This window comes from Geotrypetes seraphini, chromosome 2 (genome assembly GCF_902459505.1).
Source record: "Geotrypetes seraphini chromosome 2, aGeoSer1.1, whole genome shotgun sequence".
Lineage (NCBI taxonomy): Eukaryota > Metazoa > Chordata > Amphibia > Gymnophiona > Dermophiidae > Geotrypetes > Geotrypetes seraphini.
This window is the reverse complement of record NC_047085.1, coordinates 2,165,625-2,187,513: the sequence shown is the minus strand read 5'-3', so window position 1 is coordinate 2,187,513 and position 21,889 is coordinate 2,165,625. Positions and strand designations below refer to the sequence as shown.

At 46.4% G+C, this 21,889-nt stretch overlaps 2 protein-coding genes across 7 annotated transcripts in view; both read left to right on the top strand.

The window, feature by feature from the left end:
• LOC117353688 (riboflavin transporter 2-like) overlaps positions 1–11,566 on the top strand; it is a 44,158-nt gene extending 32,592 nt beyond the window's left edge. The window contains exon 4 of one of the 2 annotated variants that reach the window (XM_033929900.1): positions 11,511–11,566. In XM_033929900.1, the coding sequence (XP_033785791.1) occupies positions 11,511–11,522 (12 nt within the window). In that variant the 3' untranslated portion in view covers positions 11,523–11,566. Of the gene's footprint in view, positions 1–7,573; positions 8,088–11,510 lie in introns of those variants that run through there. The other variant, XM_033929899.1, reaches the window with a different exon arrangement.
• Positions 11,567–13,606: 2,040 nt separating this feature from the next.
• Positions 13,607–21,889, top strand: part of ADCK5 (aarF domain containing kinase 5) — a 217,052-nt gene continuing 208,769 nt past the window's right edge. For all 5 annotated transcript variants that reach the window (XM_033934864.1, XM_033934862.1, XM_033934863.1 and 2 more), the window contains exon 1: positions 13,607–13,750. In XM_033934864.1, coding sequence (XP_033790755.1) covers positions 13,730–13,750 — 21 coding nt within the window. In that variant the 5' untranslated portion in view covers positions 13,607–13,729. The remainder of the gene's footprint in view (positions 13,751–21,889) is intronic.

Below are 21,889 nucleotides of genomic sequence, written 5' to 3'. Positions count from 1 at the left end.
GCCTGCAATCTTACATCCACCCGCTGACAAGAAGTCTTTCCGATGTCAATTCTGACGTCGGAGAGGGCGTTCCGGGCCAGCCAGGCAGTGATTGGCTGGCCCGGAACGTCCTCTCTGACATCGGAATTGACGTCGGAAAGACTTCTTGTCGGCAGGGGAGGTAGGATTGTAGCGGCGGGGCCAGGGGAAAGGAAGGGCAGGAGGGCCTGGCCAGTTGTGCACCCCCCCAAGCTGTGCACCCGAGGTGGACCGCCCCCCCCTTAGTACGCCACTGTATAGTGGTGCTAGAAAAGGTTCAAAGAAGAGCGACCAAGATGATAAAAGGGATGGAATTCCTCTCGTCTGAGGAAAGACTAAAATGGTTAGGGCTTCTCGGCTTCGAAAAGAGACGTCTGAGGGGAGATATGATTGAAGTCTACAAAATCTTGAGTGGAGTAAATGGGTACAAGTGGATCGATTTTTCACTCCATCAAAAATTACAAAGACTAGGGTACACTCGATGAAGTTACAAGGAAATACTTTTAAAACCAATGGGAGGAAATTTTTTTTCACGCAGAATAGTTAAGAACATAAGAATTGCCATCTCTGGATCAGACCCTGGGTCCATCAAGTCCGGTGATCCGCACACGCGGAGGCCCCGCCAGGTGAACCCTGGCATAGTTTTAGTCCCCATATCATTGTATGCTTCTCAAGGGAGATGTGCATCTAATTTACCCTTACCCGTATCACTCTATGCCACACTTAAGGAGATGTGCATCTAATTTACTCTTAAATCCTAGAACAGTGGATTCTGCAATTACTTCCTCTGGGAGAGCATTCCAGGTGTCCACCACTCGCTGCGTGAAACAGAACTTCCTGATATTTGCCTAGACCTGTCCCCCCTCAGCTTCAGTCTATGTCCTCTTGTCCGTGTCATACTGGACATTGTAAATAACTGCTTTCCCTGCTCCATTTTGTCGAATCCTTTCAGTATTTTGAAAGTCTTGATCAGATCCCCTCGCTGTCTCCTCTTATCAAGGGAGAACAACCCCAGTCTCCTAAGTCGTTCCTCGTAGTCTAGGTTCTCCATACCTTTCACTAGCTTCGTCGCTCGTCTCTGCACCCTCTCTAGCAGTTTTATATCCTTCTTTAGGTATGGAGACCAATGCTGGACGCAGTATTCCAAGTGCGGTCTGACCATGGCTCTGTAGAGCGGTATTATAACTTTCTCTGATCTACTCGTAATTCCATTCTTTATCATGCCTAGCATTCTATTTGCTTTCTTCGCCTCTGCCGCACATTGCGCCAACAGTTTCAGGGTCCTATCTATCAGTACACCCAGGTCCTTTTCCTGTTCGGTCTTTTTCAGAGAATGTGGTAAGAGCGGATAGTGTAGCTGGTTTTAAGAAAGGTTTGGACAAGTTCCTGGAGGAAAAGTCCATAGTCTGTTATTGAGAAAGACATGGGGGAAGCCACTGCTTGCCCTGTATCGGTAGCATGGAATATTGCTACTTCTTGGGTTTTGGACAGTTACTGATGACCTGGATTGGCCACTGTGAGAACGGGCTACTGGGCTTGATGGACCATTGGTCTGACCCAGTAAGGCTATTCTTATGTTCTTAAATCTTACAGTGTTAACAATTAGTAGGTTACATAGAAACATAGAAATAGACGGCAGATAAGGGCCACGGCCCATCTAGTCTGCCCACCTTAATGTCCCTCCCCTACCTTTCTCTGTGAATAGATCCCACGTGTCTATCCCATTTGGCCTTAAAATCAGGCACGCTGCTGGCCTCAATAACCTGAAGTGGAAGACTATTCCAGCGATCAACCACCCTTTCAGTGAAATAGAATTTCCTGGTGTCCCCGTGCAGTTTCCCGCCCCTGATTTTCCACGGATACCCCCTTGTTGCCGTGGGACCCTTGAAAAAGAAGATATCTTCTTCCCCCTCGATGCGGCCTGTGAGATACTTGAATGTCTCGATCAGGTATTGTGAGAATAGAAGGCTTTTTAAGGTTTTTCGGAATAATTGCAATTTGGTTTATCATTCTAATAACATCAGGAAGACCATTCCAAATCTCTACCAACTTGAAAACATAAGACTGACAATGTTTCCCAGCTGATTTAATTCCATTGAAAGAGGGAAATGATATAATTTATACTTCTGTGTGTTCCTCAAATTGCAGGTTCTATAGGCATTCCAATGTAAGGGAATCAGAGGATCAAATATTCCATAAAAAGTTTGAAAATAATACTTTCGCATTTAAATTGTATCCTGAAGCGAACAAGAAGCCAAATATAAGCTTTCTAAGCAAAGGAGAGACATGATCAAAGTTTCGTTTCCCAAAGATAAGTTTCGCCGCCGTGTTTTGTAACAACTGAAGACGTTGCAAGTTGCCTTCCTTGATACCCAGATACACAGAATTGCAATAGTCCAGTTGAGCAAGCACAGTTGACTGGACCAACAATGAAAAATGTTCCTGCTAGAGTAGTTATCTAACTTTTTTCAACATGTTCTTACTGAAAAAACACTTTTTCACTAACAAGTTTATCTGTTCACAGAATTAAGTGATGAGTCCAGGATAATGCCTAGAAGAAAACTCGATTTGTATTGAGGTACCTGATTTCAATGTGATGGAAGCAGGAAGAATTTCCAACTTTGGACCGAACCATAATAGTTTTTACTTATCATTTCTATATAGCGCTGTATCATTTCTATGTAGTGCTGCACACCAATACATGAGACAGTCCCTGCTCAAAAGAGCTTACAATCTAGTCAAGACAGACAAACTGGACAAGAAGGTGAATCAATACAATGTGCTCAGGTAGGGGAATTACAGAGGGAATGAGAAGACAGATATTGGTGCTTAGAAGGTGGGTTGGAGTTTAGAATTGAAGCAGCTTCACAGTGGGCTTTGAGTTTAAATTTAAATACTGCCAGAGACGGAGCTTGACATATCGAGTCAGGCAGTTTGTTCCAGGCTTATGATGCAGCAACATAGAAGGGACGGAGTCTGGAGTTGGCCATAGAGGAAAAGGGTACAGATGAGATAAGAGAGACTTATCTAATGAGCAGAGTTCCCAGGATGGAATATAGGTAGAGATGAGAGATACGGAGGAACTGCAGAGTAAAAACACTTGTAGGTCAGTAAGAGGAGTTTGAACTGTATGTGGAAATCCATAGGGAGCCAATGAAGTGACTTGAGGAGTGGGCATAGCGACATTGGCAGAATATGAAGTGTGCAGCAGAGTTCTGAAGAGATTGAAGGGGAGAGGAATGGTTTAGTGGAAGACCAGTGAGAAGCAGGTTGCAGTAATCTAGGCGAGAGGTGATGAAAACATAAGAACATAAGAATTGCTGCTGCTGGGTTAGACTAGAGGTTCATCGTACCTAGCAATCCGCTCACGCAACGGCCCTTTGGTCAAAGACCAGTGTGCTAACTGAGACTGGCTTTACCTGCATATGTTCTTGTCTAACTTTATCTTGAATCCCTGGAGGGTGTTTTCCCCTATAAAAGCCTTCGGAAAAGCGTTCCAGTTTTCCACCACTCTCTGGGTGAAGAAGAACTTCCTTACGTTTGTACGGAATCGATCCCCTTTTAACTTTAGAGAGTGCCCTCTCGTTCTCTCTACCTTGGAGAGGGTGAATAACCTGTCTCTATCTACTAAGTCTATTCCCTTCATTATCTTGAATGTTTCGATCATGTCCCCTCTCAGTCTCCTCTTTTCAAGGGAGAAGAGGCTCAGTTTCTCTAATCTCTCACTGTACGGGAACTCCTCTAGCCCCGTAACCATATTAATCGCTCTTCTCTGGACCCTTTCGAGTAGTACCGTGTCCTTCTTCATGTACGGCGACCAGTGCTGGATGCAGTATTCTAGGTGAGGGTGTACCATGGCTCAGTACAGCAGCATGATAACCTTCTCTGATCTGTTCGTGATCCCCCTTCTTAATCATTCCTAGCATTCTGTTCACTCTTTTCGCCGCCACTGTGCATTGTGCGGATGGCTTCATTAGAAACATAGAAAGATGACGGCAGAAAAGGGCTATAGCCCATCAAGTCTGCCCACTCTACTGTCCCACCCCATTAAGTCAGAGTGCTGCTTGACCCACGTAGAGATCCCACGTGGATGTCCCATTTATTCTTAAAGTCGAGCACGCTAGTGGCCTTGATCACCTGCACCGGTAGTTTGTTCCAGTGATCCACCATCCTTTCTGTAAAGAAATACTTCCTGGTGTCACCACCAAATCTCCCTCCTCTGAGTTTGAGCGGGTGCCCCCTTGTGACTGAAGGTCCCTTAGGAAAGAATATGTCGTTTTCCACCTCGACACGACCTGTAACGTACTTAAATGTCTCAATCATGTCACCCCTCTCCCTGCGCTCCTCTAGAGAGTAGAGCTGCAACTTGCCCAGTCTTTCCTCGTATGAGAGACCCCTGAGTCCGGAGACCATCCTAGTGGCCATTCGCTGGACTGACTCAGCTCGAAGTACATCTTTACTTGTCAACCAGTACTCCTAAGTCTCTTTCCTGGGGGATCTCTCCAAGTACTGCACCGGACATCCTGTATTCGTGTATAAGATTTTTATTACCGACATGCATCACCTTACACTTATCCACGTTAAACCTCATTTGCCATGTCGCAGCCCATTTCTCAAGCATGTTTATGTCACATTGCAGGTCTTTGCAATCTTCCTGTGTCTTCACTACTCTGAATAACTTTGTATCGTCTGCAAATTTAATCACTGCACTCGTCGTACCAATTTCCAGGTCATTTATAAATGAAGAACACGGGTCCAAGCACCGAACCCTGTGGCACTCCACTCGTGACGCTTTTCCAGTCCGAGTATTGTCCATTAACCCCCACTTTCTGTTTCCTATCCGCCAACCAGTTTTTAATCCACATGAGTATTTCACCATCGATTCCATGGCCCGCAATTTTTCGAAGTAGTCGTTCATGTGGGACTTTGTTGAATGCCATCTGAAAATCCAGATATACAATGTCGACTGGCTCGCCCTTGTCTATCTGCCTGTTTACTCCCTTGAAGAAGTGCAGCAAGTTCATCAAGCAAGATCTCCCCTTGCTGAAGCCGTGCTGGCTGGTCCTTATCAGATTGTGTCCAATGATGCGGTCCTTTATCAGCGCCTCTACCATATTTCCCGGTACCAAGGTCAGACTCACTGGTCTGTTGTTTCCCGGATCTCCCCTCAAACCTTTCTTCAAGATCGGTATGACATTCGCCACTTTCCAGTCTTCCGGAATCCTTCCCGATATGAGGGTATGGACGAGGGTCTTAGCGGTCCACTCAGAAAGGAAAGGTCGGATTTTAGTGATTTTGTAGAGAAAGAAATGGCAGGTTTGGTGGTCTTTTGGATTTGTGAAGAGAAGGAAAGAGATGAGTCAAGCATTACTACTACTACTATTTATTATTTGTATAGCGCTGAAAGGCGTACACATTACACATAGGTTGCGAGCTGATGAGGACAGTAATAGAGAATGGGGTTGGGGGGAGGGAAGGAGATGCGGGTTTAGGAAGATAATCATAGGTAGATCCAAAAAGTCTCTGCTTAATCTAAGACATGAGAATAATAACAATAATAATCCATTCTATGCGGTTTAAAAAACCAATAAAAGAAGTTGAATAGAACTAAAACAGTTAAAAGCCAATAATTAGAGACACTAAAATGATCAAAATAGTGCATACTAAAATTTTTACGAATTAGCTGCCTAAATACTTCGAAAACAGATATGTTTTTAGATGTCTTCTAAATTCCCCATAAGTGTCAGTAAGCAAAAGCAATTGTTCTAAATCCTTACCCCATAACGCTGCTTGATATGAAAAAAGATTTTGATGATGTTTTTAAGTTTACATCCTCTAACAGGCGGAAAAACAAAATTCCGATGCGAGTTTCTCTTATGTCTGCTGGTTGCAAAAGAGAAAAGCTCAATTATATATTTGGGAGCTAAACCAAATAAAGCCTTAAAACAGAAGCAACCAAACTTAAACTTCACCCACGCCTCCATTGGCAGCTAATGCAATACTCGATAGGAGGGTGTTTTGTGATCATATTTCCTCAGCCTAAAAATCAACCTAACTGCCTCATTTTGTACTATTCGCAATCATTGCATATTTTTCTGGGAAATTGTCAAACAGGCAATATTGCAGTAATCAAGCTGGCTTAGTATAAGAGACTGTACCAAAACTCTAAATAATGAACATCAAAATACGCCCTCGGAAACTTTCCAGCACTGGTGCACTATGGAAAAGGAAGAGCTCACGAGCATTGGGATATTACCCATCCATCCAGAAAGACACACCTATTGCACGAGAAAAAGAGATTAGGCTCTTACTTTTCTAATATCTTTTCTAGGTAGTTCTAATGGTCACTTCACAAGCAACATTATTCCATCATCTCAGGCCACCAAGCTGGTACCCGATGGTCCCAGGCTGCATTTTAGAGGGTCCAATAATATTGCAAATAATCTGGTCCTAGATCATCCCCTCCCCACCAAGCACAACTACTTCCTGTAGCCACTATTCTCCCCAAATCAGACTCCCCACAAGAAGCAGCCTCCCCCAACCTGAAAGGTCATTCGTGTTAAACCCCTTCACCCAGTCCCCATCACCACTACGAAAAGACTCCCCAACACCACTGGCCTACCTTTGAAAATCCATGGTCCTTACTTGGCCTGGCAGGAGTGATCCTTAGTTGTTCCTGCCCTCATCAGGGCCAAGTTCAAAATTGCACTGGTGATCTTAGCAGCAGTCAAGTGGAACTCCCACTAGGGGTAATTTTTCCAAATAAGGGTTCCTTTTCCCTTACACAGAAACATGACTCTAGCTGTACTACTGCAAGTCACCAGGCCATTTTGAACTCAGCGCTGATAAGGGTTGGAACACTCCTACCAGGGATATTCAAAGCTAGGCTCATGGTGGGAATGGGGAAACTTCCTGGTGGGTGGAGGGTGTTCCACACTTCTAGGGGCTTGGAGGTTGGCCACAAAAGGCAGTTTGTGCTTTGAATGGGAGCGCTCTGGGTTAACAAGTGGTCCAGGAGGATCAGGCTATGCTTGGCATTCCAATGCTCCCAGGGTGAGTAAATAGCTCCAGCGTTTTACAGAGTACATATATGTTCATTTCAAACCCCATTATTTACATAGACACAGGCTGTTTTACATACATTTGCATGTTTTGCATCTCATTACTGACTTACACCAAACAGTATTAGGGCACTGGAACCAGCGCTACACTGCTTGATCATTGTCCCCCCTCAGTCCCTCCCTTTCTGGTGTGTTTTTTTTCCCCATACACAACCCAACCACTTAGGATACTTTTTAAGTAGTATATCAAGCCTTAATAAACTTGAAACTCTTTCCCTGACAACCTTTTCACTGTTTCTCTCTTCTTCAGTCTCTACTTCTTTTTCCTGGCTGTTTTTTTTCCCCTTTCCCATGATTTTGTTTTATATTTCTTTTCTACTTTCATTACCAAAGAATATTCAAAGTTGTTTTAAGCAATTATAGAACAATAATGAAAATAATCGAGTCAGTCACAAGCTTCCCAAGCATTCACTGCGTCTTCTTCTCCCCTCCAGGTGCTGTGCTGGGTGCTCTTTGTGGGCCTCTTATCCTACGTGAAGGTGATGATTGGGTTGATTCTGAGAGGAGAGGGACACAGCGCGCTGGTCTGGTGTGGTGCCACAGTGCAGTTGGGCTCAATGGTTGGGGCTCTCACTATGTTTCCCTTGGTCAGTGTCTACCGCCTCTTCCAGTCTGGAGATCTATGTAACACCAGTTGCTGACTTTGAACTGGGTTGTTTTTTTTACTTGGGGGTCTCACCTCAGCCTCCCACTTCCTTCTTTTCTGCTTTACTTTACTTAAGCCTTCAAGATAAAATTCCTTGAATTCAAGAGCCACAGAAGCCCATCTTTTTTCTAATGCTATGCCCAGAAGAGCTGCCCTGTTGATGCCATCTCAGTGCAGAGATGAAGACAATGGTGTAGATCAGGGGTGCCCACACTTTTTGGGCTTGCGAGCTACTTTTAAAATGACCAAGTCAAAATGATCTACCAACAATAAAATTTTTAAAAAACACAACGCACACTGTACGCATAGAATTGTTAATTATCATTCCTATTCCGGGGTTTTTTCAAAGAGGTCAAAGCAGATGACTCTATGCACTGTAACAACCATACAAAAATAGACAAATACCCACCCCCTCCCTTTTTACTAAACCACGATAGCAGTTTTTAGCGCAGGGAGCTGCGCTGAATGCCCAGCGCTGCTCTCGACGCTCATAGGCTCCCTGCGCTAAAAACCTCTATTGCAGTTTAGTAAAAGGGGACCATATTGTAAAATATAGAGAGCAGATATAAATTCAGACACATTTTGATCACTAAATTTAAAATAAAATAATTTTTCCTACCTCGTCTGGTGATTTCATGAGTCTCTGGTTGCACTTTCTTCTTCTGACTGTGCTTCCAATCTTTCTTCCCTTCTTTTAGCCTGTATGCTTCCTCTCCTCCTGACCTCATTCCCCCCCTCCAACGTTTTCTTCCTCTCTTCCTGCCCTCTCTTTCTTTCTCTCTTCATGCCCCCTTTCTTTTTTTCTGTTTCTCTTCTTTCCTTCTGTCTCCTTGCCTGCCCTCTTTCTCCCTCCCTGCCCTCCCCCAAGCCACTGCCACTGCCATCGGATAACAGGCCCCCAAAGCCGCCCGCCGCCGGCCAAGCTCTCCTTGCTTCGGGCCCACCAGCATTCCTCTCCCCGACGTCAATTTTGCCGTCGGAGAGGAAGTTCCGCTGGCCAGAAATTCCTCTCCGATGGCAGAATTAACGTCGGGGAGAGGAAGGCTGATTGGCCCAAGATCGACCTATTGGGAGAAATGCTGCCGGGTCCTGCCTTTGAGGAAACAGAAAGTAGGCAGGACCTGGCAACAAGAAGAGCAAATCGCAAGCTTAACTGACCTGTCTCCCGCTTTAGCCCGCGAATGGGGCTCTAACATGTGCGTGCCGGCTTCCCTTCTCTCTTCCCCCCCCCCAGACATAACTTCCGGTTTCAGAGGGAAGAGAAGGGAAGCCGGTACAAGCACACGTTAGCCCCCGGAGCATAAATTCTCCAAGCCGGTTGTTTTTTTTTTTTAATGTTGAGCAGCGGAGGCAGCAGCAGAATTCAGGAGCAGGCCAGTCAGGAGGGGATAAAAGAGAAGGGAAAAAGGGAACCCGCTCTGCGATCGACTGGGGTCGCCTGAGCGAGCGACCTGTCGATCGCGATTGACATGTTGGGCACCCCTGGTGTAGATAGTCCGACCTGCTGGAAATGTAAAAAAATGTACATTACAAGTTACATTGATAGCAGATAAAGAACATTACAGAGACCCAAATTTCACTTAATTTAATTGTACATTTCTATTCTCAGTAATCAACACTGATGGCTCAAAGTGGATTAATACCAAGAGTATATGAATCAAAAATTCATAAAGATCATTAAGAGAGCGGACCGCTGGGCGCGATGGACTTCTGGTCTGACCCAGTGGAGGCAACTTCTTATGTTCTTAACCCCCCCAACATTCCTGAATCACCAAGCTTTAATGTCCAACAGATTGTAACATAATTGAGAACAATAGCTGGGGTGAAACTATGGAATACCTTGTCAGGTTAAGAGTGGGGTGAGTGTGGCACAGAGGTTAAAGCTATAGCCACAGCATCCTGAGGTTGTGGGTTCAAACCCACGCCACTCCTTATGACCCTGGGCAAGTCACTTTATCACCATTGTGAGCCCATCTGAATAAATTAATGTAAACTGTTCTAAGCTCCCCTGGGAGAATGGTATAGAAAATTGAATAAATAAATAAAGTACATCTTTGTGTAGAATGTGCTAGTTTTAAAAGATTACTGAAGACATAGTTATTTGTTGATGCATTTATGTAATAGGACTGTCAGTTTGACAGAAGTGCAAATGTCAAGACAGCTTGATTTTAGTTGTAGGATGTATTATCTTTATATACTATATGTTTTTGGGAAACCACCTAGCTTAAGGTGGTGTAGAAATTTTTTAAATAAATAGTGGTTGGGAGTTCCATAATTCTGGTCCAGTTCCATTTCTACATCATTTCCTGAATGTGTTAGTTGCACACAGGTGTTTAGTAAATAAACAGAATGCCTTCGGGATGGGCTCCAAAGTGACGGGCTGGGTCAAGAACTGGTTGAGTGGAAGATGACAGAGGGTAGTGATCAATGGAGATCGCTCTGAGGAAAGGGATGTTACCAGTGGTGTGCCTCAAGGTTCTGTTCTTGGGCTTGTTCTTTTTAACATTTTTATAAACGATATTGCTGAAGGGTTGTCGGGTAAGATTTGCCTCTTTGTGGATGATACCAAAATCTGCAATATAGTAGACACCCCAGATGGTAGGAATAACATGAAGATCTGGCGAAGCTTGAAGAATGGTCTAAAATTTGACAACTAAGATTTAATGCTAAAATATGCAAGGTCATGCATCTGGGATGCAAAAACCCGAGGGAACGGTATAGTTTAGGGGTAAAAAAACTTATCTGTATGACAGAAGAGCAGGACTTGGGTTTGATTGTATGTGATGATCTTAGGTGGCCAAACAGGTTGAAAAGGTGATGGTGAAAGCTAGAAGGATGATAGGTTGCATAGGGAGAGGTATGGCCAGTAGGAAAAAGGAGGTATGGATGCACCTGTATAAGACTTTGGTGAGACCTCACGTAAAATATTGTGTACAATTCTGGAGGCCGCACCTTCAAAAAGATATAAAAAGGATGGAGTTGGTCCAGAGGAAGGCTACTAAAATAGTATATGGTCTTCATCATAAGGCACATGGGGACAGACTTAAAGATCTCAATATGTATACTTTCTGGAAACGTCAATCGCTCCTCCTAAACTTACTTGCTCCACTTCATCACTGACGCTGAAACCGTGGATTGAAGACAAAGTTTTATTTTATTTTTCTTTCCAGCTTATGATTTATCTTGAATCTTATCTATTGTTTTGTTCTATTTCTATCATTTCAATTTCTCCAGAATTCTACTGTTCAACGGCTCCCCCTTCTGCTTCTATTCCTTTCTCTCCTCTCTTCTACCTTCCAAAGTATTTAGATCAATGCTGTCTTGTTAAAATGTTTATTTTATTTTTATTTTTCCTCTAACTCTACTTTTCACTTCTCTATTACCCTCCAGGTACTTTAGTTAGATTGTGAGCCTTTGGGACAGTAAGGGAATTTTTCAAGTACCTTTCTTATTTCTAATCTTAATGTATATTTTCTGTAAACCGCTTAGAACCTAACGGATGGAGCGGTATATAAGAAATAAATTACATTACATTTTTACATTACATTACTTTGGAGGAAAGGTGGGAGAAGGGAGATATGATAGAGACGTTTAAATAACTATGTGATGTAAATGCACTTGAGTCGAGTCTCTTTTATTTGAAAGGAAACTGCAATGAGAGGGCATAGGATGAAGTTAATAGGTGATGGGCTCCGGAGTAATCTTAAGGAAATACTTTTTTACAGAAAGAGTGGTAGATGCATGGAAAGTCTCTCAGAAGAGGTGGGGGAGACAGAGACTGTGTCTTAATTCAAGAAAGCCTGGGATAGGCACATGGGATCTCTTAGAGAGAGGAAGAGATAATGGTTACTGCGGATGAGCAGACTGGATGGACCATTTGGCCTTTATCTGCCATCATGTTTCTGTGAATGCACCTTTGTTTTATATTTCTCATTGTTGTATGTGGTTTCCCTGCAATGTTGTAAAATGGAATTATGCATGTGAAATTGTGAGCTGCCATGGATACAGGCGGATTATAAATGTTTTAAATAAATAAATAAGCCACATTGGAGCCATTTTGGAATTCCTTGACTCCAGTTGCCAGGAGCAGATTATTGAATTTGTTCTGTGATACTTTCTGATTAGAGAACTGAGGGTTGATTTCTTATTGGCAATGGAAGTGGAGAGGGAGGGATAAAATAGTAATGATTGTTCATAAGATATGTTGCATCTTGTCCATGGCAATGATATTGTATATCTTGTATTTTGTCTGCCTTGTATTGCTATGACAAATTTTCAATAAAAATGTTTTTGAAAAAATAATTCTTCTATTTGACCTTCAAACTAAGACATCAAAGCTTCCTTGGTGTCTTCATTACTTGAAAACCACTGTCGACGGAGAGATATCTTCAAAACTTGGAACAGGAAATAGTCCGAGGGAGCCACGTCAGGACTGTAGGGTGGATACCCACATTTTCAGATAGCAGCCTGTGATTGTGCATTGGCGTGAAGAAGCAGCACGGCTGCTGTGAGTTTTCCTTGTCTTTTCTTCTTGATTGACTCCCACAAAGCGATCACTGTATTGGTGTAACTCTCCCTGGTTATGGTTGCCTTGTGTGGCATGAACTCCAGAAGCAAAAGTCCTTCATTATCCCAGAAGACAGTTTCCATGACTGCAGATTTTTCTGTCTTGAACTTTTTTTGGGTTAGGGAATGACTTGCCCCCATATAGATTGGGAGTCCACCCGGACAGACAGGGAAAAATGCTTGAGTACCTGATAAATTCATGTAAACCGTTCTCAGCTTCCCTGGGAGAACAGTATAGAAAACTGAATAAATAAATAAACAAACATGTCTGGGTAAATCCAGCCATCTGGTAACCCTACACTGAAGCTTCCATTGTGAATCCACTAAGGTAGTACATTAAATCCCAACACCTGGAGGATTTTTTCGGTCTCTCCCTTTTGCTCTTCTCCTTCAGGATTTATGATTTGCAGAGTTCTGAGCCCTTTTGCATCTGAAAGCATAAAAAGTGATGAGAGTGAGTGGGAACTTAACCTGCAGGCATGAGAAGCACACTCAAGAGCCAACCACCACGTGGTGCTGCAGAGAAAGAAGCGTCCCCTATCCCTACCCTCTCTCCTGCTCAGGCATCTGTGTTCCAAGCCTCGCTCTGGCACCAGGATCTGCATTGGCAAAAAGCCTGCGTTTCAAGCCTCGGTCTGGAATCGAGGGTTCTTTCTGCTTCAATCTTCCGTTTCAAGCCTCGCTCTATACTCCAACTCTTATAGGCCCAAGTTTGTGCGTTTCAAGCCTCGCTCCTCTGCGTGTTGACTACCGCGTTCCAAGGCTCGTTCTGAGAGAAGGCGAGAAATCGAAGGAGGAGACACTAAAGTGCAACTGAGAGAGCGGGACAGAGGGTGGAGTAGACTCTGAGGGTGTGGGAGAGACAGAGTGTGGGAGAGAGACCCAGAGAGTGTGGGAGAGAGACAGGGTGGAGAGACAGAGTGTGGGAGAGAGACCCAGAGAGTGTGGGAGAGAGACAGGGTGGAGAGACAGAGGGTGGGAGAGAGACCCAGAGAGTGTGGGAGAGAGACAGAGACCCAGAGAGTGTGGGAGAGAGAAAGGGTGGAGAGACAGAGGGTGGGAGAGAGACCCAGATAGTGTGGAAGAGAGACAGAGACCCAGAGAGTGTGGGAGAGAGAAAGGGTGGAGAGACAGAGGGTGGGAGAGAGACCCAGATAGTGTGGAAGAGAGACAGAGACCCAGAGAGTGTGGAAGAGAGAAAGGGTGGAGAGACAGAGGGTGGGAGAGAGATCTAGAGAGTGTGGGGGGGGGGGGAAGGGAGGAGATACTGAGATAGTGATACAGTGTGGGAGAGAGAGTGTAGAGGATAGACAGAGAGAGACGGTGACAGAAGGAGGATTCTGAACCTGACAGAGGCTGAGGAGAAATCTTTGCCTTAATGGAGCTGCTGCTGCGGGCGGTGAGTATCCACAGTTTCCCTCCCCTCCTTGCCAGTGGTCCAGATGCCCTCCACCCTGACTTGCCCTCTCCATGTGCATCAATGACACGCATTAGTTGCTACGTGCCGTTGCCCTCCTTTCCCTCCCCTCCTTGCCAGCGATCCAGATGCCCTCCACCCTGACTTGCCCTCTCCCTGTGCATCATTGACATGCATTGGTTGCTACGTGTTGTTGCCCTCCTTTCCCTCCCCTCCTTGCCAGCGATCCAGATGCCCTCCACCCTGACTTGCCCTCTCCCTGTGCATCATTGACATGCATTGGTTGCTACGTGCCGTTGCCCTCCTTTCCCTCCCCTCCTTGCCAGCGGTCCAGATGCCCTCCACCCTGACGCCCTCTCCATGTGCATCAATGACATGCACTGGTTGCTACGTGTTGTTGCCCTCCTTTCCCTCCCCTCCTTGCCAGCAGTCCAGATGCCCTCCACCCTGTCTTGCCCTCTCTATGTGCATCAATGACATGCATTGGTTGCTACGTGCCGTTGCCCTCCTTTCCCTCCCCTCCTTGCCAGCGGTCCAGATGCCCTCCACCCTGACGCCCTCTCCATGTGCATCAATGACATGCACTGGTTGCTACGTGTTGTTGCCCTCCTTTCCCTCCCCTCCTTGCCAGCGGTCCAGATGCCCTCCACCCTGACTTGCCCTCTCCCTGTGCATCATTGACATGCATTGGTTGCTATGTGCCGTTGCCCTCCTTTCCCTCCCCTCCTTGCCAGCGGTCCAGATGCCCTCCACCCTGACTTGCCTTCTCCATGAGCATCAATGACATTAATTGGTTGCTACGTGCTGTTATCTCTTGAATGGCAGCTGGGTACTATGTGTGCTGCCCTGCTCGCCTGCCTTCACGGGCAACCTTGACCTCTTGCCTCAGTTCCTTCCATGTTTGGCTAGACAGCTCAAGGCATCGACCTTTCTTGTGAGTCAAAACAGTGCTCAGAAACATACACAGTGTTTTGCTTCTATTGCGAGTTCACAGTAGAGGATAAACCGTCCTCCACTGTATCTAATGCAGATATCAGGTGGGCTCCGTCTTTGGCAGTCTTTAAGTCCAGGTTAAAATAAAGTTCTTTCTTTATTGATTTTATAATTTTAGACCTTCTCATCAGTCAAAAAACAGGAAAAAATACAGTGTAAATAAAGATATATCCATACATTATAAATCACTGTTCTAAATCATAATTAGGTAAATATTATATTAAGTGGAGCTGAAAATTAGCAGAAAGTTACCATCAAAGAAATAACAAGGAAAACTTAAAGATGAGGCTTGACTGCCCTCGAACAAATTCCACTCTGAGCAGATTGAGAGAAGCTGAGATCATAAATTGTCATTAGACGTCGTAAATGTCGATAACTGCTGCCTAAACGGGCGACCTCAAAATATTCCAAAAAGAAATCAAAACCCTGCTCTTCAAAAAATTCATCCAAACATCTTAACCCCTCTTCACCTTCCTCCAGATAATTCTCCCCTATAAAATCCTCCCCAAATCACCTACCAAGTAAACAGATCCCTGAAATGCATTGTAATCTTACCTACTCTAAATGTAATCTATAGTTTATATCACAGTTCCGCACTGTCAATTTGTTATCCAACTTGTAAATCCCCTCGGAATCTTTCCAGCTATATCTCCTCTGTTGTAAAAAAAAGTGTATCTTCACTGGAAAATGTCCAGTCAAATCTTTTGTAATCCGTCTTGAACTGCAAGGTATAGGCGGAATAGAAATCCCTAATGTAAATACACTCACAGGGGTTTCTCAGAACAAAGGTTGCCCCTAACTTCACAGTCTGAGCTCTCAAAATAAGAAAATGTTTCCTTCTCTTCTGGGTGGTACGAGAAATGTCTGGATACTTCTTTATTTTGAAATTCCCCATCTGAGTCAATAGCAAATTGCACCAGTAAAGTAGCAGAACTTGAAATTGGATAAATTCTTCTGCATAGGATTTTGAGACCTAACTCTCTCAGGTAGGTAATATATTTTTGAGAGAGGTGGATAAGAAAACTCAGGTACTTTCAGAACTTCATTTAGATAACGTTTAAACATAGCTCTTGCAGATATGGAAAACACTTTGGGGAAATTGATAATCCACAAGTTACATCTCCTTATTGAATTTTCCACCATTTCTTGCTTGAAATGAAGTCTTGCACTATCTTTAACCCAAGTTAGTGCTTGTATTTCCAAAGTCATCTGATTTGTTTTCCAAACTTAAAACTTTATTTTTTAATTCCAAACTTTCTGAAAGTACTATAGTACATTGCAGGGAAAGTTGCTGTATCCAATTTCCCAGAGAGAACTGAAGATTAGATATAGCGTCCCAAATTGAAGACTTCAGGCTTCAGGCTTTTGTAAGGGCAAAAACCCAGTACTGGGACCCTCTGCTGAAAAAATACCTGTATTTGCAGAAGAAATCATCGGAACTCGCTCCAGTCTTCCCTCCGGCTGCACTGCTGACAAAACACTCTCCTCCTGCCTCCTCTCAGGGTTAAATCCCCCTGCCCTGCTGGGCCAGCAAGAGAGTGTCCCGAATCAGGCCAAGCGTCAGCAGCTGCTTCTGCCTCCGGGGACAACCTAGCACCCTCGAGGGAGGGCTTCTGCGCCTCAGCTTGCGCGTTCCCTCCTGCCGAAGTATCCTCCGATTGCTGCGTTCGAGGGGCACACTGCACAAAAGAGTCCACTGGCCCGGTCTGAGGTACAGGTTTCTCCGGGAAGACCTGGACTTTAGATTTCCTTTTCACCATAAGGCTAGGTAATTTTTTCAATATATTGTAGACCGCGTCAGCATCTCCGTGCAGTCATCTAGCTGCCATCTTAGCTAAGCTCCCTTTGAGAGTGCTTTCAACTCACCTTGGGCTCTGCATCCCCAACCCTGTATTTCATGTCTACCTGGCCAAGTTAGACTGTAAGTTCTTCTGAGCAGGGACCATCTATTAAATGTCAAATGTACAGTGTTGTGTATGCCTTCTAGTGCTATAGAAGTGATAAGCAGTAATAGTAGATCTCACAGTGCAGGAGACACGACACGTCTTCCACTGAATCTAATGCAGTTATCAGGGGTTACATAGTACAGATTTTAATTACGTTCATTTTGCTGTGTTACAATACAGGTTCTCAGAGGATCACAAATGATTATCTAGATAATTTATCTAGGAATGATATGATAATACTTAATTCAATACAATTTCTTTATCTGAATGAAACAAACCTATGAAAAAGAAAAGTTTTAAGACATAATTATCCAGTACTTTAATTTCTCCAGGTGATGTAGACCAGTGTTCTTCAACCACTGGTCTGCGGACCGATACTGGTTTGCAGAAATTTCCTGCCGGTCCACAGGGCCAACACATGCATTGGGCCCGAGATAGTGTTCTTCAGCCGCTGGTCCGTGGTGCGATCAATGAGGCATTATCTTCGGGCCTGCTTTCTCTTCCTCACTGCCACATTGCACAAAGCTGCGGGCAACAGCTCCTACGCACGTCCTGCGCCTGAACCGGAAGCCTTCTCTCTGACGTCGCAATGTCAGAGGGAAGGCTTCCAGGTGAGGCGCGGGACGCGTGAGGAACCGCTTCTGAATCAGTGAGGAAGAAGGAGCCGGCCCGAAGATAACGCTGGGGGCTGCATAAAATGGCCAGTTGGGAGCAGGCCAGAAGTTAAGGCACAGCATGCAGGGAGGGAGGCAACAAAGGTTGGGGAAATGACTTTATTTTCAATTTAGTGATTGAATTGTATCAGTTTTGAGAAATGACATTTTGCACTGTTCAGGAAGAAATTATTTTCTAGTTCTCTGGGGTTGTACTGCATGCAGAGTCTGGCATCTTATGGTTTATTTGTGTATATTAGTACTTTTAGGGGTCCTTTTATCAAGGCGCGGTAGGGGTTTAACGTGTGGAATACCGCGTGATAAACCGCCTGCCGCGCTAGTCGCTAACGCCTCCATTGATTTTTTGCTTGCCGCGGGGGTTAGTGCGTGATGAAATGTCCGATGCGCTAATCCCACTGGCGCGGCTTGATAAAAGGACCCCTTAGTTTGTGGTCCCATATTTGCCTAGGGGTTATCTGTGTTCTGGTAGGAATGAATGTTGAGAAGAATACAGTATAATTTAATTTTGTGGTTAACTATTATGTGTTGTTAATCTAATATAATAAAACGGTAATCCGCGCATGCGCACTTCCTATGCGTGCGCCGTTTTTCCGTGAGCTGTAGCGACCCATAGGAAGTGCGAATGCGCAGCTTACGGTCTGGCCTGCTCCCTGCCGTATTGCATTTTTTAGTTGAAAGACGCAGCGGTGGCTACTCTCACCATCCTCACCTGCGTCGGACTTCTGACGCAGGTGGGGATCATGAGAGGAGCCACCGCCGCGTGTTTCAACTAAAAAAAAATACGGCAAGGCGAGCAGGCCAGACCAGACCGGCAAAAGTGAGAGGTGGAAGCCTAATAGCCCCGTCGGCTGTCGGCCACTGCAGCTGTAGACCGCGGTGGCTGTCGGTGGCTGCAGGCTGTGGCGGCTGTCAGCAGCTGCAAGCCGCTGCGGCTAAGCACGGAGCCACCACAAGCGACGGCGAGGAGGGAGTAGGAGCAGGCCGCAGAGGCTGTCGATGCCTGCAGACCGCGGCAGCTTTAGCCAGATGTCGGTGGAGGGCAGACAAAAAAAAATAAAGAACGTAAGGGTTGCTGCTGGACAGGAGAAGAGGTGCTGATGGATGGAGGGGGGGCAGAAAAGAGGTATTGCTGGACATGGGAAAAGGTGCTGATGGACGGGGGGGAGGCAAAAAAAGGAGGGGGACAAAAAAAGTAAGGGAGGCCTACTGCTGGACAGGGGGAGCAAAAAATAGGTGCTTATGGACAGGGGAAGAGGTGCTGATGGACAGGGGGCAGAAAAAGGAAGGGAAGCCTACTGCTGGACAGGTGGAACAGAAAAGAGGTACTGCTGGACGGGAAAAGGTGCTGATGGATGGGGGGGGAGCAAAAAAAGGAAGGGAGGCCTACTGCTGGACAGGGGGAGCAAAAGAGAGGTGCTGCTGGACAGGGGAAGAGGTGCTGATGGACCGGGGGGGGCAGAAAAAGGAAGGGAGGACTACTGCTCGACAGGGGGAACAGAAAAGAGGTACTGCTGGACAAGGGAAAAGGTGCTGATGGATGGGGGGGGCAAAAAAAGAAAGGGAGGCCTATTGCTGGACAGGGGGAGCAAAAAAGTGGTTCTGCTGGACAGGGGAAGAGGTGCTGAGGGACGGGGCAAAAAAAGGAAGAGAGGCCTGCTGGACAGGGGGAGCAGAAAAGAGGTGCTTCTGGACGGAGGGGGGGGCAGAAAAAGGAAGAGAGGCCTCCTGCTGGACAGGGGGAGCAGGAAAGAGGTGCTGCTGGACAGGGGGGGGAGTTAAAACAAAGGGAGAAGGGCTGCTGCTGGATAAGGGGACCAGTGAAGGGGTGGTGGTGGACACAGGGGAAGAAAAAGGAAGGGAGAATGGACAGGGGGAGCAGGCAAGGGGTGGTGGTGGACAGCCGAGGAAAAAGAAAGACAGAAAGAAAGAAATACAGAAACAGGCTAAGGAGAGAGAGAGAGAAAGAAATAAATACAGACACACACACATATTCTAGCATCCGTTAATGTAACGGGCTTAAAGGCTAGTAAGATTATATTGTGTTTGTATATATGAAAAATGAATGGAAAAATGGTGTTGCAATTAGTTCTGTAATGGGGGCAGAGATTGAATAGAGATGGGCGGGGTCTGGCCCACGACTTAGCCCAGTGTTCTTCAACTGCTGATCCGCAGACTGGTGCCAGTCCACAAAATAATTATTTTCGCTGGTCCATGTATCAAAAGGTTGAAGAAAACTGATGTAGGCCAAATTTTACAGCTTAAGAAAACAGGGATTGGAATACCTTCCTCGATAATATATCCCTGGGAATAGGAAATGATATTAACATGTGGTTCCGAGTGTTACTTATCCGATTAGACGTTGGCCTGCACTCCGCAACCAACATATATTGTGGCGCCATCCCATACAAAATCTTAAACCCAAATAGCTAAGCGTAAATAATGAACGGGCCTCTTGTGGAAACGAGTGAGGGATAAAAAAGAGGCAGTTGCAGGGCCTGAGAGTGCCCCCCCCAAATGGACAATCTAATATAATAAAAGCCTAAGCCGCACATGCACACTCTTACCTGCGTACTCCCATTTTCCGTGCGCTGTAGGTCCCCGCAGGTAGGAGTGCGCATGTGCGCTTCCACGCATCTCTCTCCCCCAAGGCGGATGTTGGCTTCGGGCGACGAGGCTGTCTGCTGTGGCGGCTGTCGCATCTGTAGGTCGCGGCGTCTGTCAGCGTCTGCAGGCCACATCGGCTTGAGGCGGCTGTCGGCAGAGGGCATATGCGAGGTAAGGGGTGCTGCTGGACAGGGGAAGAGAAAGGGGGGTAGAAAAAGGAAGGGAGGCCTACTGCTGGATGGGGAGCAGGAAAGAGGTGATGGGGGAAGAAAAAGGAAGGGAGGCCTACTGCTGGACAGGGGAGCAGGAAAGAGGTGCTAGGGGGGAAGAAAAATGAAGGAAGGCTACTGCTGGACGGGGGAGCAGGAAAGAGGTGCTGGGGGGAAGAAAAAGGAAGGGAGGCCTACTGCTGGACGGGGGAGCAGGAAAGAGGTGCGGAGAAGAAAAAGGAAGGGAGACCTACTGCTGGATGGGAGAGCAGGAAAGAGTGCTGGGGGGAAGAAAAAGGAAGGGAGGCCTACTGCTGGACGGGGGAGCAGGAAAGAGGTGCTAGGGGGAAGAAAAAGGAAGGGAGGCCTACTGCTGGACGGGGGAGCAGGAAAGAGGTGCTAGGGGGGAAGAAAAAGGAAGGGAGGCCTACTGCTGGACGGGGGAGCAGGAAAGAGGTGCTGCGGAGAAGAAAAAGGAAGGGAGGCCTACTGCTGGACGGGGGAGCAGGAAAGAGGTGCTGCGGAGAAGAAAAAGGAAGGGAGGCCTACTGCTGGACGGGGGAGCAGGAAAGAGGTGCTAGGGGGAAGAAAAAGGAAGGGAGGCCTACTGCTGGACGGGGAAGCAGGAAAGAGTGCTAGGGGGGAAGAAAAAGGAAGGGAGGCCTACTGCTGGACGGGGGAGCAGGAAAGAGGTGCTAGGGGGGAAGAAAAAGGAAGGGAGGCTACTGCTGGACGGGGGAGCAGGAAAGAGGTGCTGGGGGGAAGAAAAAGGAAGGGAGGCCTACTGCTGGACGGGGGAGCAGGAAAGAGGTGCGGAGAAGAAAAAGGAAGGGAGACCTACTGCTGGATGGGAGAGCAGGAAAGAGTGCTGGGGGGAAGAAAAAGGAAGGGAGGCCTACTGCTGGACGGGGGAGCAGGAAAGAGGTGCTAGGGGGAAGAAAAAGGAAGGGAGGCCTACTGCTGGACGGGGGAGCAGGAAAGAGGTGCTAGGGGGGAAGAAAAAGGAAGGGAGGCCTACTGCTGGACGGGGGAGCAGGAAAGAGGTGCTGCGGAGAAGAAAAAGGAAGGGAGGCCTACTGCTGGACGGGGGAGCAGGAAAGAGGTGCTGCGGAGAAGAAAAAGGAAGGGAGGCCTACTGCTGGACGGGGGAGCAGGAAAGAGGTGCTAGGGGGAAGAAAAAGGAAGGGAGGCCTACTGCTGGACGGGGGAGCAGGAAAGAGGTGCTGTGGGGAAGAAAAAGGAAGGGAGGCCTATTGCTGGACGGGGGAGCAGGAAAGAGTTGCTGGGGAGAAGAAAAAGGAAGGGAGACCTACTGCTGGACGGGGAAGCAGGAAAGAGTGCTAGGGGGGAAGAAAAAGGAAGGGAGGCCTACTGCTGGACGGGGGAGCAGGAAAGAGGTGCTAGGGGGGAAGAAAAAGGAAGGGAGGCCTACTGCTGGACAGGGGGACAAGAAAGAGATGCTGCTGGACAGGGGAGAGATTAAAAAAAGGGAGAAGGGCTGCTGCTGGATAAGGGTAGCAGTGAAGAGGTGGTGGTGGACACAGGGAAGGTAAAAGGAAGGGAGAATGGGTGGACAGCCGAAGAAAAAGAAAGACAGAAATACAGAAGGAGAGAGAGAGAGAAAGAAATAAAGACAGACACACATCAAAAAAATTGTAGCACCTGTTAATGTAATGGGCTATAAGACTAGTATTA